At 44.4% G+C, this 17,082-nt stretch overlaps 1 protein-coding gene across 3 annotated transcripts in view; it reads right to left on the reverse strand.

Annotated features, from left to right (window-relative positions):
* The window catches only part of CFAP74 (cilia and flagella associated protein 74), an 84,139-nt gene extending 78,260 nt beyond the window's left edge, over nucleotides 1–5,879 (reverse strand). For 2 of the 3 annotated variants that reach the window (XM_081015968.1, XM_081015970.1), the window contains exons 1-3: nucleotides 5,575–5,705; nucleotides 2,822–2,985; nucleotides 501–609 (exon numbers count right to left, since the gene is read on the reverse strand). In XM_081015968.1, coding sequence (XP_080872094.1) covers nucleotides 501–609; nucleotides 2,822–2,960 — 248 coding nt within the window. In that variant the 5' untranslated portion in view covers nucleotides 2,961–2,985; nucleotides 5,575–5,705. Of the gene's footprint in view, nucleotides 1–500; nucleotides 610–2,821; nucleotides 2,986–5,574; nucleotides 5,706–5,729 lie in introns of those variants that run through there. The other variant, XM_081015969.1, reaches the window with a different exon arrangement.
* Nucleotides 5,880–17,082: the final 11,203 nt, after the last annotated feature.

Here is a 17,082-nt window from a genome sequence, read left to right on the forward strand (position 1 = left end):
GTCTATCTGCACCCACATCTCTCACACCCACCACTGGCATGTGGCCTATGGAAGGTTGCCCAATAGGAAATGTGGCCCTTTGGCAAGAAAAAAAATCCCTACTCCCACTGTAGAACTGTTGGATTAGAACTTCCAACATGCTAGTGCTCATGGGGGTTGGAGTTCAACCAGATATGGAGGGTCAGTGGTTCCCCATCCCTAAAAGAGACCTTCATCTAATCAAGGGACACAAGATGCTGCCTTATATCAAGTCAAACCAATGGTGCATCTAGCTGTGTACTGTCTACCCTGACTGGCAGTGGCTTTCCAGGGTTTCAGGCAGGGAGCATCCTCTGTTCTACCTGGAGATACCAGGGATTGAACCAGGGACCTTCTGCATGCAAAGCAGATGTTCCACCACTGAGCTATGGCCGTCCCCCAAGCAAGAACATTATGTTCTTATGGGTACTCTCTCTGAATTCTGAAGTGAAAAGAGTATCTTCTCATGCCAATGCACTCACCCAATAGAATCCAAATGCTCTCCTTTCTCTCCTTCCTCTTCACCTCCTTCCAAAGCATCGTTACTGTCTGTGCGGGCCTCCTCCTCATAATCGTCTTCAAGTTCAGGTCCTGATGGAAAGGAAGGAAACTTTTGCTCTTTGCGACTTCGATACCCTTCCTTGACAAGTCGACACAAGACAAGAGGCTGCACAGATGACAAGCTAAAAGCTTTACTACTGTGTATAATGGGGGGGATCTTGTCACAAAATATATACAAAGACAATTTTACACTCAGGGACTTAACGCAGGCAAATGCACTCCACCTTGGTGACAGAGCTGTCACAAGCCATCTTTCCTAAGTGCTGCACAAAGGAACTCTGTAATAGCCAAATGGGAAAATGGAATTTACAGTTCAATGACAGGCTGTAGCAGACAGCAGAGGAAAACGCATTTGTTTGAGCATTCTGTTCATACGTCTCCACCATTTCCATAAGCTCCACATCTATGCTCCGTTGCTATCAGGAGAGGCAATGAAGGTCCTGAGTCAGTGCCTGGAGGTGGTAATTGACGGGGTTGCTACCCTGGGCTCCTTGCAGAAGGAATGGCAGGAAATAAATTGAACCCATAAATATGGACCCATAAATTGAAGCTGAATCCAGACAAAGTGAAGCTTCTGTGCTCCCCAGGTCCAGGATTGGTTGGGACAGACTGTTCTGGACAGAGTGGTAGCACACCTTGAAGGACATGAGGACATAAGAGACTGCTGGATTAGGCCAATAACCCATCTAGTCCAACATCCTGCTCTCACACTGGCCAACTAGATGCCTGTAGGAAAACCACAAGCAGGATAAGAACACAAGAGGACTCTCCCCTCTTATAGTTTCCAGCAACTGGTATTCAGAAGCATTGCTGCCTGGTAGGTAGTTTGGGAGTACTCCTGGAACTATCACTGTCACTTGAAGCCCAGGTGTTTATGCCCAGTGTCAGGTGATGTATTAACTAGAGCCTTTTCTGCACAGGGATAGCTGGCTACAGTTATCCACACTTTAGTAACCACCAGGAAAGACTACTGTAACACACTTTATGTGGGGCTGACCTTGAAGGAAATACAGAATTCACACCTAGTGCAGAATGCAGCAGCCAGCGTGTTGACAGGGAAAGTCACATATACCGGTAATCCCTATTTTCAGACAGCTGCAACATTGCCTCTCTGATGGGCAGACCTTACCTAGGATAATTTGTTTTCAAGATTAAGCAACTATTGGGACAACTTCAATGCTACCAATCAGAACTCCATGCTTGCTGTTGAGCCTGTATTGTTAGTAACCTGAATAAAATTATCTTCTTTTCAAGTCAGAGCTGCTGTAGTTGCAAAGCTCTGATGTCCCAGAGTATAGCCCATAGACAGAGTAGAAGGTTTGCTCTTATGAGGACACTGATGTCTTTAAGATAGGGGCAGACCACTGCTTTGTTACCTATCTACCATTCCCTGATGTTCCTCTTTCTCAGCTCATTGCCTATGTGTTTCGTGCTTCCTTCAGCTGCTTTGCTTGTGGGCTTCATGATACTTGGCTTTCTCACCACTCTGCGCCACAAAGCTAATCCTGCCCCTATGACCTGTGTGCATTTTTAATTAGCAATGTGCTAAAGGTTTCCTTTTGTTTATTTAAATACAAAAAGGGGAGCTATGGGAAGAGCATGAAAAACACACTTTTCTCTAGCATTTGCCTTTTTTTTGGCCTAGGTTTCTTCTTTCCCAAGTGATCCTGACTATTCAGGGATCATATAAGGAATATGCCAATGCCACAGCATCACACCCGTGGTTTAAATTTGCAAGGGGTGAGGAAATTTCCTCACTGCCAAGGCAACTGAGCTGTGCAATCCTGGGTTTCTTGGCACCAGAGACACAATTTGTCCCTATTCTCCAGGAAAGTGAGTACAGACACCCCCTGATTTGCTTGAGGGTTGCTTTCCGGGTCATCACATGCAACAGCAGACCATGCAAAAGCCTGCTCTGACCCCATTCTGTCCCCTTTTCCAGCCATTTCCGGGTCACTGCAATGCACATGCACGGACATGGTGAAAATTGTACTTCTAAGGAGACACAATTTTTTTCTGAAACTCATTCCCACCCTCCCACTTTCAGCTCAACTCTAAATTTCTGACCAAACTGGCGGCTCCCTTCCCCCAATGAATCTATACTTCAAGTATTCTTGCAGTGTCCTTCCCTGAGCAATTGGAATGTTCACAAATATTCCATGTCCTCACACTCAGCTTGACCAATTGGTGTCAGAAGCCTCACAAATGCAGTAAAATATACACCATCATTTTATATATGAACCTTTCCAGCTTTCCTCCTCTTGCACAAGTTGGTCAGATATCATCTCATCTTCTTCATTATCTTCGTTCTCTTCATTCTCTTCAGGCCTGAGGTTCTCTTCTGAAATGCCAGTGGATTCCATGTCATTTATTTGGTCCATCTTTTTCCTTTCAAACAGAGCTTAGCTGCCAAAGAAAACAAGAAATGTTAGAGCGAAAACTGTTTTCAACCAAAACAAAGCATGTAATTTAAAACAAATAGTACTAAATAAATGTCTTCCTGTTCTGCGGCCAAAATACTATAGGTCCAATATTTAAAAAGATTATATCCAACTAAGTTACTCTAGGCCTATGCTGGTCATACTATTTAACTTCTGTGTGTCTACTTTGAGTACATAGGAAACTGCGATAGACCATTGGTCTACCTAGCTCTGGTTGGCAGTGACTCTCTAGAGTTTTTGACAGAGTTCTACCCCAGCCCTACTTGGAGATGCCTAAAAGGACATGGGTGGCACTGTAGTCTAAAGCACTGAGCTGATTGGGCTTGCTGATCGGAAGGTCAGCAGTTTGAATTCGTGCAATGGGGTGAATTCTCATTGCTCTATCCCAGCTTCTGCCAACCTAGCAGTTCAAAAGCATACCGGTGCAAGTAGATAAATAGGTACTGCTGTGGCCGGAAGGCAAACAGCGTTTCTGTGTTCTCTATCACTTGTCGTGGTCCTCTGTGCACCAGTAGCAGTTTATTCCTGCTGACCACATGACCTGGAAAGCTGTCTACAGACAAACACTGGCTCCCTCAGCCTGAAAATTGAGATGAACGCCACATCCCATAGTCACCTTTGACTAGACTTAACCATCCAGGGGTCCTTTACCTACCTACAGGTAGGTAGGTAAAGGTAGATGCAAAGGATTGAATCCAGGACCTTCTGCATGCAAGGCAGATGCTTTACCAATGAGTTTGGCCCTTCCCCTAATCATCCAATGGTAGGATTAGCATTGGATACAACCCTTGATGTTTTCCTTAGAAATTATATGAAAAGTGGTGTGTGTTTTTTTAAAACAAACCAGCCAAAATTAATTTTGTTCTTAGCCCTGTATTTGACTGCAAGCTGAATCAATGCAGGTCTTATCTGGCAACTCTTGAGAAGAAGTCTGCTCCCTAACAAATTTAGGAGAATTTTTAAAAATTCTGGTAAAAACTCTGTATATTATTATTATTATTATTGGACAAGTATGAGAACACCTGTCGCTTTTCAATGTGCTGAACATTTTGTACCATTCGTCCTTTCTTCTTCGTTTTTATGCTCGTTATTTTTTGTATTGGCTTATGACTGAAGAAAAGAAATTAATCTGAATCAAAGCTTTCATTATGTAAAAATCATTATCTAAGCCATCAGTTCATTATCTAAACCTGGAGTCAGTAACTCATGAAAAAACATTATTGGAAGCTTCACATGGAGTGTTTGCTCTCAAAGCATAAACTTCCCCTTCTTTCCAGCAAACAGGTATATATGTAGGTCACCTCCAGACTGTATTTTGAGGGATTCACATGCATACCAAAAACATAAGGGTGTGCAAGTGGATTATAGCACCCTGCCACCCTAGCACAACAAATCTTTCTTGGGCTTGATTTCAAAAACAGAGAAACTGAAGACCAGGGGTGGGAGGCTCAGTCAAGACTGGGACAATGGCCATCCCACCCACGCCATTTTCCTGCTAAATTTCACCCCTCAAATCTGTCATTTCTTTATTTAAACAATTTTATACCCTGCTTTTCATAGCTGAAAAACTTCCCAGAACCATTTACAAAAAAACAGTAGGAAGACAGCCCCTGGTTCATGGCTTACAGTCTAAAAGGCAGGACACACAAGGAAAAAGGGAGCATAGGGGGAAAGTCAGCTCAGACACGAGTACTTAAAGATACCTTCAAATGTGCATTTGGAGCAAGATCACCACAAAATCAAGTACAGGAGATGAAGGGAAAGACCCACTCATCACATTATGTGTACCCTTCACCCTAGAAATGTAATTTTCTTTTTCGTTTTTTCATAAAGAAAAAGATAATGAGGTAAACCTATAGCCTATTCCAGCCCAACTCTAGGAAAACAAAAATTCTAGTACTGGTGGGCTTGATCTGGAAGCAAAGGCCAGCTGTTTTAACTAGACCCAGAGGCGAAACCTAGCACAAAAGCTATCTACTCTTCTGGAGGTCCACAATCTTTGGGGTCTGTGATGTAATAAATAAAAACATAACAATGCTGTATATCAGAGGTTGACGCAAGAGTGTATACTTAAAAAAACGTTTTAGCATAGCCCACCTTCCTATTAAAATGCTCAAAGCTGCTGAAATAAAACTGGGGTGCTTAAAAACAACCCAAGGTTGTAGCCAACTAAGTTTTATTCAGAGTAGGCTCACTGAAATATGTGGGCTGTATCCAACGCTAGTCCTACTCAGAGTAGACACAGTGACATTAATGAGCATGGCCGACTTATGTCCACTACGAGCAATGAGTCTACTCTTGAGTAGGGCTTTTTGTTCGATACAACCCCCATGTCTCTAAGTTAGTCGTCGCCATTCATTTCAAGGGGTCTACTCTGAGCAGGACGAGCACTGGGTACAACCTTCCAACAGTTTTAATTGTGTACACCTGTAGCAGCTGCAGACTATCAACTTTCCTTTATCCCCTGTTGGATTTATCGCTGTTGAGTAAAATTGTTATCAGCGCAAGTGACTTAAGATTGACTGATAATTGTAGCAAACCAATCTGTACTAACTTTGGACGTCTTTTACATCTAAAACGGCGCCGCAGTGGAAACTTCCCCCACCCTTCAATCTCTCCCCTTTCCGCTATTGGTATCGCCCAACCGCCTCGAGTTTTAAATGAACTTGCCCCAAAGGAAGGACGCAAAAGGGAACACGACTGCCTTACCTCCGGAGCGCTTTCCACTCGTCAAGTTTGGGGTGGCTTCTAAGGCAACGGAGCGAACCAAGTTATAAAAAGGGGGTGGGAGATCATAGTTTTGCTTTTATATTATTATTAAAAGGGGAGAAATATGGCGCTTTCCCGCACGTCCTCTAACGGAAAATACTTTTCTTTTTTTTTTGGCCATTGGTAAAGAACTGAGGCAAAGGCGGGTGGGCGTTGATGTCCCCTGCCTCGAGTTGAGGGGATGGTACATCCCAACAGCGCCTAGGCTGGCTAGGTGAGCTCTGTCACCTTTTAAAGCTTGCGCAGAAGGGCAGCTTTTTAAAAAGCTGTTGAGGGGACAGCAGGAGAAGTGGCGTCTGAGCTAATGGTGCCCCCCGCGCCCACAAACTTCTGTTTTAAATCTTAAAAACTCAGGAGCCTAATTCTTTCCTCTTCGCTTTCTAGACATCATGTTTCTTGGGAAAACACGAATTACAAACGTATACTCGTCGAAGCCAAGCGCTCGCGCACACACACTTATTACCTCAGCTGCCTCAATGCTGGCAAAATGGGAACCGATCAAAACTCAACGCCCAGTGAAAACATTGATAGCATTACAATCAAGCCTAACAATTGAAACATCTTTTTAATAAATAATAATAATAATAATAATAATAATAATAATAATAGTTAATAACATTACAAGTTCAGGTCAAAGGAACAGGGATAGCTCAGTCAGCTGTAGAGCATGAGACTCGTAATCTCAGGGTCATGGGTCCAAGCCCTGCTGGGCAAAAAGATTCCAGCTTTCCAGGGGTTGGACTAGATGATCCTAGGGGGTCCCCTGCAACTCTACAATTCTATGAATTGTATGAATGCTTGATTTTTCAGCAGGAGAACAGACTCCCACAAGAGTCTCCTTCCTTGGAGGTTTTTAAGCATAGGCCATCTGTCATGTAGGACCTTGTTGAGATTCCTGCATTGCAAGGGGGTTGAACTAGATTACTCTCATAGTCCCTTCTAATGCTATGATTCTATGAACACTGGTGCCACCCGTGGGGAAAAAGTCCCACTACGTGTTCCCACCAGCCACCAGGCTGTGGCAAAACTAATTGGGCTCTGTTAGTGTCCTTACTGGGCAGTGAAGAGAAATCTTTTTTTACCAGTAACCTGGTCCAGAGTTAAGCTGTGAGGGTGTGACTGGCCCGAGGACATCTACTGAAATTCTTCATGAGGATTTGAGCCTGGTTCTTCCAGATTGATTAATTAATTATTGGTTAATTAATCACTACACTAGTGATGGAAACCATTTTTTGCCCAAGGACCACATTCCCTGCTGGGCCACCTCTGCGGTGGACAGGGGACAGAGCAACAACAATGATTTTTTTACCTCATATGTAGTAGGGTAGTTTCTACACACACCTTTCTGTACAAGGAAGCATGATCAGAGGTCCAGGACATATTCTAGTCAAGCAAAGACACTCAAGAGGATTGTAGAGCAGGGCCAGTGAGGGGTGTAGCCTATAGAGAGTCCTGAGGGCCAGTTAGTGAGATCTGAAGGGCCACATTTGGACCCTAGGCCTGCAAGATGACAGCTATTCACCTACACTAGTAGTCAGTACCAGGCTGCTTGCAAGATCAGAACCATAACTTCGAATTGCACCCGAAGACAAACTGGAAGCCAGTGGAGATATTTTAAACCTGGCAAAATATGTTCAATGTGGCAGGTCCCTTCCAGATCACCACTTAATCTCCGGGTACGTTTTCCTGAACTAAACTGACACTGCTCAGTGATTGAGTTTGCCAACTGGCTGTGAATAAAAAACAGTCTGCCAACTGACAGGAAAAACAATTGATTTCAAAAATAATCAGCTAAATCCTTATTTAGAGTTCTCCAGTTTTCCTGTATATACATATCTCCAAGCCGGCCCTTTCTGGCTCCTTTTCTCTCTGTTCTTTTTTAAGAATTGGCAGATAGAACATAAATTCTTATAAAATGAAATCTACTGCTACATCTGAGTGACAACTTCTCTGTTGCCATTTTTAATTTGTATTTCATCTTCCCACTGCCCTCCCCCATAAAGGCTACTGTTGTAGAAATAGCATGTATAGCTATTTTCCCTCTTTCCTATACTGAGCTATAGGTTGCATCCAGCTAAGGCCCCATTGCACTGTATATTGAAAGCAGTATCATACCACTTTAAACAGTCAACAGCTTCCCCCCGGGAACTGTAGTTTGTTAAGGATGCTGAGAGTTGTTAGAAGACTGCAGTTCACCTCACAGAGCTACACTGAGCCAGTGTGGTATAGTGCTTAGTGTCGGACTAGAACAGGGGAAGCCAGGATTCAAATCCTGACTTAGCCATGAAGCCATGAAGCTCACTGGATGACCTTGGGCCAGTCACAGCCTCTTAATCTATCCTAACTCACAGGGGATTAAGATAAAGAGGGGGGAGAAAACTACATGCAACCCTTGAGCATCTTTGGGAAAAGGGGGGCTATAAATGCAATAAACATAAACATAATATTTCTATAATGGTTAACAATCAATTCCTGTTCCCAAGAAGTTCTAGGAATTGTAGGTCTGTGAGTGGAATAGGGGTCTCCTAAATAGATATCTATGCAGAAGCACTGGAGGAGGAACAGGGGTGCGGGGGGAGCGCACCGCCCCTAGCAGCACGATCCCAGTGGGGTGCCATCACGGCTCCCCCCCACAGGCGGTGCGCCATGCCCCCAGGACACGCACCATGCCCCTGGGACACGCACCAGCCATGCCCATGCCTGCTCTCCCCCACCCACCAGAGCTTGAAGCTCTGCCACCTGCAGAAGTAAGTCCCACAGAGTTCAATGTGACTTTACTCCCAGTGTGTGTACACAGGATGGCACAGAAAATGCAAGCTGTGGGGTCATCCATTGTATTATCCCTATAACATTTGTTTTAATTTGTGTAAGCTGCCTTGATTCCCGGTTTTCGGAGGAAAGGCAGGATATAGATTATTATTATTGTTCACAAACACAAAAGCACAGCTGAGAATCATCAACGTAGCCATTTCCAAACCCCAAACTAATTCTCTAGCTGTTCCAAAAATTCCAGCATGAGTTTTGTATGGTGATTAATCAACTACAGTACTTTCTGTTGACCCAGCTCTGTTCAGCTGGCTTAGGGACAAGATAGCAACGGAGGTGCCATTTCAGAATTGAGTGTGGGAAGGATGGAAAGATTAACACAGCTAGATTTGCAAACACCCACTCTTGGACATATTCAACCGTACATTTGATGTCTTATATTACCAATAAAATAAATGGGGAGGGTTTGTTCTGAAACATTTTAACACGTTTTCCATGAACGACATACAATTAAAAATAGATTAGCAGTACTGAGATGAGCACTATTATTTTCACTAAGATATGCATTTTTACGCACCCTTTCCCCTCATATACTGTACATACTGTTGTGCAAATTTCAAAGGATGGCTCTGTTTTCAGTATGCATATGATTTTGGAAAGGGTAAATTAGGGCAAATTTATCCTGCATCCCCACTTGTAATAAAACAGACTCTCCCCTGCCTGGTGAAATGCTAATGATAAACAAGTAAACAACCTGACATGAGGACAGGGAAATTTAAAGAGTCTGTAGTTCTATTGTTGGAATTTAAGGGTAATAGATTTCCCATGAGCTTTAAAAGTGTGTAGGAACTATTAAAAGCAATTCTGGGGCTGGGGTGGAGAGAAAATAATTGAAACTCTATCAAGGTTGTTTTCTGCCTCCTAAGACAAGGTGCATAATGTTTGTAGATTACAAGCAATTGTAACTGGAGTAGCTCAGTCTTAGCGTGACCATGTGCGCATCACCGGAATATAGGACGATGCCTTATATCAAGGATGCATTCATCCATACATATGTTTTCTCTCCTGAAATTGCAAACCACACTGGAACACTTAATACTATGCCTAATGTGTCTCTTTTGTAAGAAATTAGTGAAGAAGAAGAAGAAGAAGAAGAAGGCATCAAGCTTTCTTCTTTTTAAGGCCCTGTTTTCTGCTCTGGGTCTCCTAACTCCCTGGACCACACTCCATAGCAATATAAAGTTTTCAAGACAATTTTGCCCTGTTGCACAGTGAATGGCAAAGGAAGTTGTCCTCTGCTATTATTACCCAGCCCGGGGGCAAAAAAAGATGACATGACTCTTTATTGCACCCCCTCCTTTCTGGCAGTGATGGGAATTTTTAGCTTATATGAGTAGCTGTCACCTTGGAAACGCAGGAAAGGAAAAGCGAACCTATATCCATAAACAGCAATACCGTATATATCACACAGAAGGAGTGCCCTGTACTTTATTGTATTTCATTCCAGTGTATATCTATCATGTGGTGTTTTTAAATTTTTAAGTGTGCTTGAGATCTTTATCACACTCAGAACAGCCCTGTGAGGTAGGCCAATTTGATTATCTGTCTTACAGAGAGGGAAATTTTATGTTAGCTCCACTTCTCCCCACTTCTCTTTCTCTCTCTCTTAAGAAAAGACCTTTATTGTCATTTTTTCATAAGAAATGTGTTACAAATGTATGCAAATGCTGAATACAGCAGGAGCGATGATGCTAAAACATAAGAAGATGAAAAATAAGAGAAGGGGAGGGGAAATTAGGATATAACAAAATGTGCAATGCAGCTTAATAGAATTGTATATAGAGAAAGAGTTAATTTAGTTTTCTAGCTTTCTACATGTTTACCTGGAAAACCAGAATTTAGAGGCTGTTCCTCTGAATTAACCCAAGGACAGAACTTGTGCCATGGCTAATGAAACAAAGGCACCTTGAATTTGTCCCAGTAGCAAACAGGCGACCAGTGCAGATTTCCAGCTTGAATCCAGATTTGTCACCAGGTGCCTCCTCTGTGGGCAAAGGCTCACCAGCGGAAGGTGGTGTATAGTAGGCAAAATTGCATACAAATATGTGTAGATCAAAAAAAACCCAAAGATCATGGCCACTGGTCCCATCACCTCCTGGCAAATAGAAGGGGAAGAAATGGAGGCAGTGAGAGATTTTACTTTCTTGGGCTCCATGATCACTGCAGATGGTGACAGCAGCCATGAAATTGAAAGACGCCTGCTTCTTGGGAGTAAAGCAATGACAAACCTAGACAGCATCTTAAAAAGTAGAGACATCACCTTGCCAACAAAGGTCCGTATAGTAAAAGCTATGGTTTTCCCAGTAGTGATGTATGGAAGTGAAAGCTGGACCATAAAGAAGGCTGATCGCCGAAGAATTGATGCTTTTGAATTATGGTGCTGGAGGAGACTCTTGAGAGTCCCATGGACTGCAAGAAGATCAAACCTATCCCATTCTTAAGGAAATCAGCCCTGAGTGCTCACTGGAAGGACAGATCGTGAAGCTGAGACTCCAATACTTTGGCCACCTCATGAGAAGAGAAGACTCCCTGGAAAAGACCCTGATGTTGGGAAAGATGGAGGGCACAAGGAGAAGGGGACGACAGAGGACAAGATGGTTGGATAGTGTTCTCGAAGCTACCAGCATGAGTTTGACCAAACTGCGGGAGGCAGTGGAAGACAGAAGTGCCTGGTGTGCTCTGGTCCATGGGGTCATGAAGAGTCAGACACGACTAAACGACTAAACAACAACAACATGTGTAGATTAAGAGAAATCTGCACAAAGATGCTGAAAAATTTTCATGAGGACTTTAAATAAAAAAAAATACAAGCTGATGTGGAAATGTGGAGAACTGAGCTTAAGACAAAAACAGGGAACTCAAGAGTATCAGAAATAGACACATTTGCCTGTCCCTAGTGGCAATTCAGCATGATCAATTCTCATTGGGCTGTTTTGGGTTTGTTTTGTTATGTTGCTGGCTTATGGTTTTTGTTGTTTAAAGTCTCTTTTGTACTTCTGCAAACCTCAGGAATCTCCCCACTGAGCCTGTTGAGCATCCTTCATTTATCAGTGGCCCTTTTTTAGCTACAATCCTGTTGGCACACACTACCTGCATTCAGTAGTAGAGGGTGTGATATATACTATTGTTCAAGTGCTCATCCCACCAGCTGTAGAACTGGAAGCAGTCCCTGGGCAAACTCACCCAGAAGAGATCTAAATATTCCTGTAGTGAGATTGTTATTGATATCTCCAGCTCTGCTTGTAAAGATAGGGACAAGTGTGCAATTATATATTCAGAGATGTTAGGAGAGGCTGCCACATAACCGCCTTTCCTTAGGTGTTCATGCAGAGCTCGTGGGAGAGAGTGAAACTAATTGTGGATGTAGTGAATTTGGGGAGGGGAGACGGGATGGACTTGATTTATTTATTGCCTCTGGAAATTGCACGAGACAATTAGCAGTGCTTAGCTGACAGGTGGCTACGAAGCCACCTGTCATTCTTTGAAAGTGATCCATGAGAAAAACCTGAAACAATGCAGGTGCAACTTTTGAAAAGAATAATAATAATGAAAAATATACTGATCCGACTAAACAAAGCACACAAATCACCCTCATTCCCTTGAAGATGTTGCTCTCATACAGAGAATTAATGGATCAGGTTGTAGCTCTAAGGTTGTGAAAACGGGCTGGTCCATTATGCCAGTCTCAGTCTGCTCACAGCCAACTCCCATCTGCCTGCCTTCTTACTTACCATATTTACTTATAGCTAGCCCAGGGAGTGACCCTGGCTGTTAGATCCCCGCTTCCTTAGTTTTGCAGAGAGGAGGATGGGGATAAAACTAAAATTAGTTGACTCCGCCTGCCATTGGCCTCCCTGTCTTCTATGCTACCATTCCCAATGGACATTAGACATGCTGGTCATGAGCCTATCAGTAAAGGTAAAGGGACCCCTGACCATTAGGTCCAGTCATGGCCGACTCTGGGGTTGTGGCGCTCATCTCATTTTATAGGCCAAGGGAGCCAGCGTATAGCTTCCGGGTCATGTGGCCAGCATGACTAAGCCACTTCTGGCGAACCAGAGCAGCACACGGAAACACTGTTTACCTTCCCGCCAGAGCGGTACCTATTTATCTACTTGCACTTTAACGTGCTTTCGAACTGCTAGGTGGGCAGGAGCAGGGACTGAGCAACGGAATTTCACCCCGTCGTGAGGATTCGAACCGCTGACCTTCTGATCGGCAAGTCCTAGGCTCTGTGGTTTAACCCACAGTGCCACCCGCGTCCCTGATCCTATCAGTACTTAGGGTCAGTTAGTTGTGGTGGTTGTTGTTGTTGTTGCCGTTGCTGGTGCCCATTAGTCTCTTGTTATTTGTAGGTCTCCGAGTGACTTACAACACATTTAAAACATAAACACATTATACCAATTATACCACATGGTAGTGGTGGGTGGGGCAACAGGCAAAAGTGGGTGAAGCAATGAATGTAAAATTTACCTTTGCTTGCACATCTCTTCTCCATCAAGGCAAACAAAAGGCATTATCAGAGTTCAAGAGCCCATTCCACCCCAACCTCTGAGCAGTGCGAGATTCCAGGGGCTTCAGGTGCGTGTTTCCTTTTGGAATGCGACGCAGCAGAGACAGTGGTGTCTTTATGATATATGGTTTATTTACACTTATATACAAACTGAGCCTACGCTGGCGGGGTTCACAGCATCAACACCCCAAAAGAGTCTTGTTTCTTCTATAGGCGTAGCCTTGAAGTCAAGCAGAAATACGCCATGGCGCTTTCTCTCTGCCTTTCCAGCCTGAAGCTGTTTCCCCTAGATTACATCACAGCAAAACTTTGCCCTCAGACTTTGCCTTTGTCCCTCTAACTATCTAAGATCTGGAGAAGGGGCCCCACCCCATTGCTATCCAGCACAGAGCCGCTTTTCCTTTGTTCTCTTAATGGCCCATCACCCAGGTGATTACCTGAACACAGGAAACTAGCCTGGCTTATATTTTAACAGTTGCTGGGTCCAGAGGTTAGACTGGGTCTGGCACTCACAAACTCATAACATTCCCAACCACGCAAAAACACTCAGGGAGACTGAGATGCAGGGCCAGTGAGGGAAGTGGCCCCTGGGAAGGTATGTGGTTGCAGAGAGTCACAAGGGCTATGGAGAGAGGCCTGGAAGGCTGTATTTGGAATCTAGGTCTGAGGTTCCCCAACCCTGCCCTGCAGCATCCTTAGGAGTCAACACACCAGACTCCATCTGCCTGTATTTTGCAAAAGTTGGTCCCAAAAGGTGACAAGAGAATCTTCCTACAACAAAACAGATTTCAAACAGAAGGAACTGAAACACATTTTGCTCCAGTCCCAACAAAGTGACTTATGAGGTGTGACTTCTGTTTACTTGGCTGAAACAAAAAAGACACCCGGGATAAACAAACAACTTCCAGCTTCTGGCAGATGCAATTCATCTTCCTTATGAATTTCTTTACTCTTGCAAGCTCACATCTGTGCTGAGCTGAATTCCCAAATGTTCCCGCAAGGTCCTTAGCAGGCACACTTTTCCTCACTGCTGCAAAATTGTAACAGGAGAAGTGGCATTTGTCAAAATTCCCTCTTCTGTACAACACCTCTGACTTTTATTACATATAATCTGTTACAGAGCAGCTTCTGCTCATCACACACAAAGCAATCTGTACATGTGAATATGCACATCTGAAGATGCTTCTCTGTATGATATACAGTGGTACCTCGGGTTACATATGCTTCAGGTTACAGACTCTGCTAACCCAGAAATAGTACCTCAGGTTAAGAACTTTGCTTCAGGGTGAGAACAGAAGTCGTGCTCCGGCGGTGCGGTGGCAGCAGGAGGCCCCATTAGCTGTAGTGGTGCTTCAGGTTAAGAACAGTTTCAGGTTAAGAACGGACCTCTGGAACGAATTAAGTACTTAACCCGAGGTACCACTGTACCAATCTCAGCTTGCCTCCTTTCAGTCAGCCTCCACTGTGGGTTATTTCATATCTTCATTACGCATGTGAAACAACCCCAGCACTGAGATGAGCTGCCTTCAGGAAAGGCTGCCCACCACACCTCAGGAAGAGTCACTGTTCTGGACTGCCTTCTTCCAGTCAGCCTCCCCCTAGAGAATGAGCTGGCCTCAGAGGAGCCTTCCTGTTGCATCTCTGCACAGGAGAGCCAACTTGAATAAAGCCCCACCCTACATAACTGATCACATGATGTGGTGCATCCACACCATTTGAATGGCAATGTTGATCAACTGCGGGGGCTGGCCCTCTCAAATATTTTAGGGGGTGGAGGTGAAGGGACCTTGGCCCCTAGGAGTTGACTTCTATGTCTCTGCATGAGTCTTGGGACTTGGGTTGGCTCCTTCCAATAGAATAGATATGCCCAAATCACAGGTTTATACCGAAATACAAGGGGCAGACTCTCCTGGGAATTAGTAGTTTGTAAACTCTGAAAAAGTGTGTTTCTGAAAAAGTGTAATAAGTTGCCTTATACTGAATAAGATCATTTGTCCATGTCTGCACTGACTGGCAGTCACTGTCCAGGGTTTCAGGCAAGGGATATTCCAACCTGCTAGAAGATGTCAGGGATTGAACCTGGAACCTTCTGCATGCAAAACAGATGCTCCACTACTGAGCTGTGGCCGTTTTCCTAAGCCACAGGAAGTTGCCTTATACTGAATCAGCTAATGGTCCATGTAGCTCAGGACAGCCTGTGCTGATTGGTTGTGACTCAGCCTCTTTGCCAGTCCTACCTGGGGATTTGAACCTAGGACCTTTTGTGTGACAACTCCTGATTAATTTCATTTTAAAAATAAATAAGGGTGCAATGTTTAGCTGACTGATTGAAATGTTTTTGATTGATGAATGCAACCAATCAACCAAATAGGTTCCCCTGATTAAATTGACCGTTACATTGTGTGGGGGGAAGGAATGCAAATCATTTTTAATCTACATACTAATAAAAACTGCCCATCTTAGAAGATGCATCCGCCTTTGGAATAGGGAGGGCATACCTTTCCGAAGATGACGTCTGCTTTGAGTTTATAATTCAGGCATTCCCTGCCCCCTTCATAGCTGTCATTTTATTTACACTAAAGTTCTTTTCGTATGAGAGTGTTTTTCACCCCAAGGGCCACATTCCTTTTTTGACAATCTTCCAGGGGCCATATGCTAGCAGTGGGCATGGCCAGATGCAAATATGGGTGGAGCAACAGGCATTAAATTTATCTAGTTTCTAGACACACACACACACCCTTCCCTATTCTCCCTCAAGAGAAGCAAGGGACATCATCACAACTCAAGGATGTGATGATGTGACGCAGGGTGTGAAGCAAGGCCAGTGAGGGGTGTGGCCTGAGAAGAGGAGTGTGGCTTGGGAGAATTCCAAGGGCCAGACAGAGGGATGTGGTGGGCCACATTTTACCTCCTTGGGCCTGGGGTTCCTCGTCCCAACTTACTACATTTCCATTAACATCTATTCACAGTCATAGGATTCATCCGCTAAGAATTATTTAACTGGGCAACTGCTCTAGAAACTAAGCGGCAGTGTTAGGGAGTGAGTATCCTACCCACCCCTTCAGAAAGCCCATAGTTGGCTGTGTTGCTGGGGCTTTGCAAGGGAGTGGATTGTCGGGGGTGGGGGTAGGAGGGTGGGAATGGCGTTTAACATATCTTTCCCTGGATTAAAGGAACAGATTTACATCTCTGAGAAGAGCATTTTGAGAGATTATCCAACTCAAGACTTCTGCGGGGCTTGTCATCTTGCATCCTCTTTTCCACTAGGGTCTATTTAAATACGAGCGATCAGAAACTAAAAATAAGTATCATGGCATAGGCAGGCAGACAAGGCAACTCCTCCACTCCCAGCTTCAAGCGTGAGGCACACCACAAACCCCACCCTCTGCTGCAAGGGGTGGGGAACATCAGGCTTGGGTACTGAAAGCGGCCCTCTAGTCCTATCAGTCTGGCCCTTAGAACTCTCTGCAAGCCACCCCCGCCCCGCAAAGGCTCTTCTCCTTACCGCCATCCCATGTTTTTGCCTGGCTGGTATGTGGCCTTAAATACTGAAAATGCCTCTTGCATATCTGGATGGAGGAAACAGGGGAGTTGTGTGAGTGCCCTAGCCTACTGTAAAAAGGTAAATGTAGAGGGATCCCTGACCATTAGGTCCAGTCGTGACCGACTTTGGGGTTGCAGCACTCATCTTGCTTTATTGGCTGAGGGAGCTGGTGTACAGCTTCTGGGTCATGTGACCAGCATGACTAAGCCGCTTCTGGCAAACCAGAGCAGTGCACGGAAACGCCGTTTACCTTCCCGCCGGAGCGGTACCTATTTATCTACTTGCACTTTGACATGCTTTTGAACTGCTAGGTTGGCAGGAGCAGGGACCGAGCAACAGGAGCTCACCCTGTCGCGGGGATTCAAACCGCTGACCTTCTGATCGGCAAGTCCTAGGCTCTGTGGTTTAAC

Source organism: Podarcis pityusensis (assembly GCF_964106645.2).
Source record: "Podarcis pityusensis genome assembly, chromosome: 8".
Lineage (NCBI taxonomy): Eukaryota > Metazoa > Chordata > Lepidosauria > Squamata > Lacertidae > Podarcis > Podarcis pityusensis.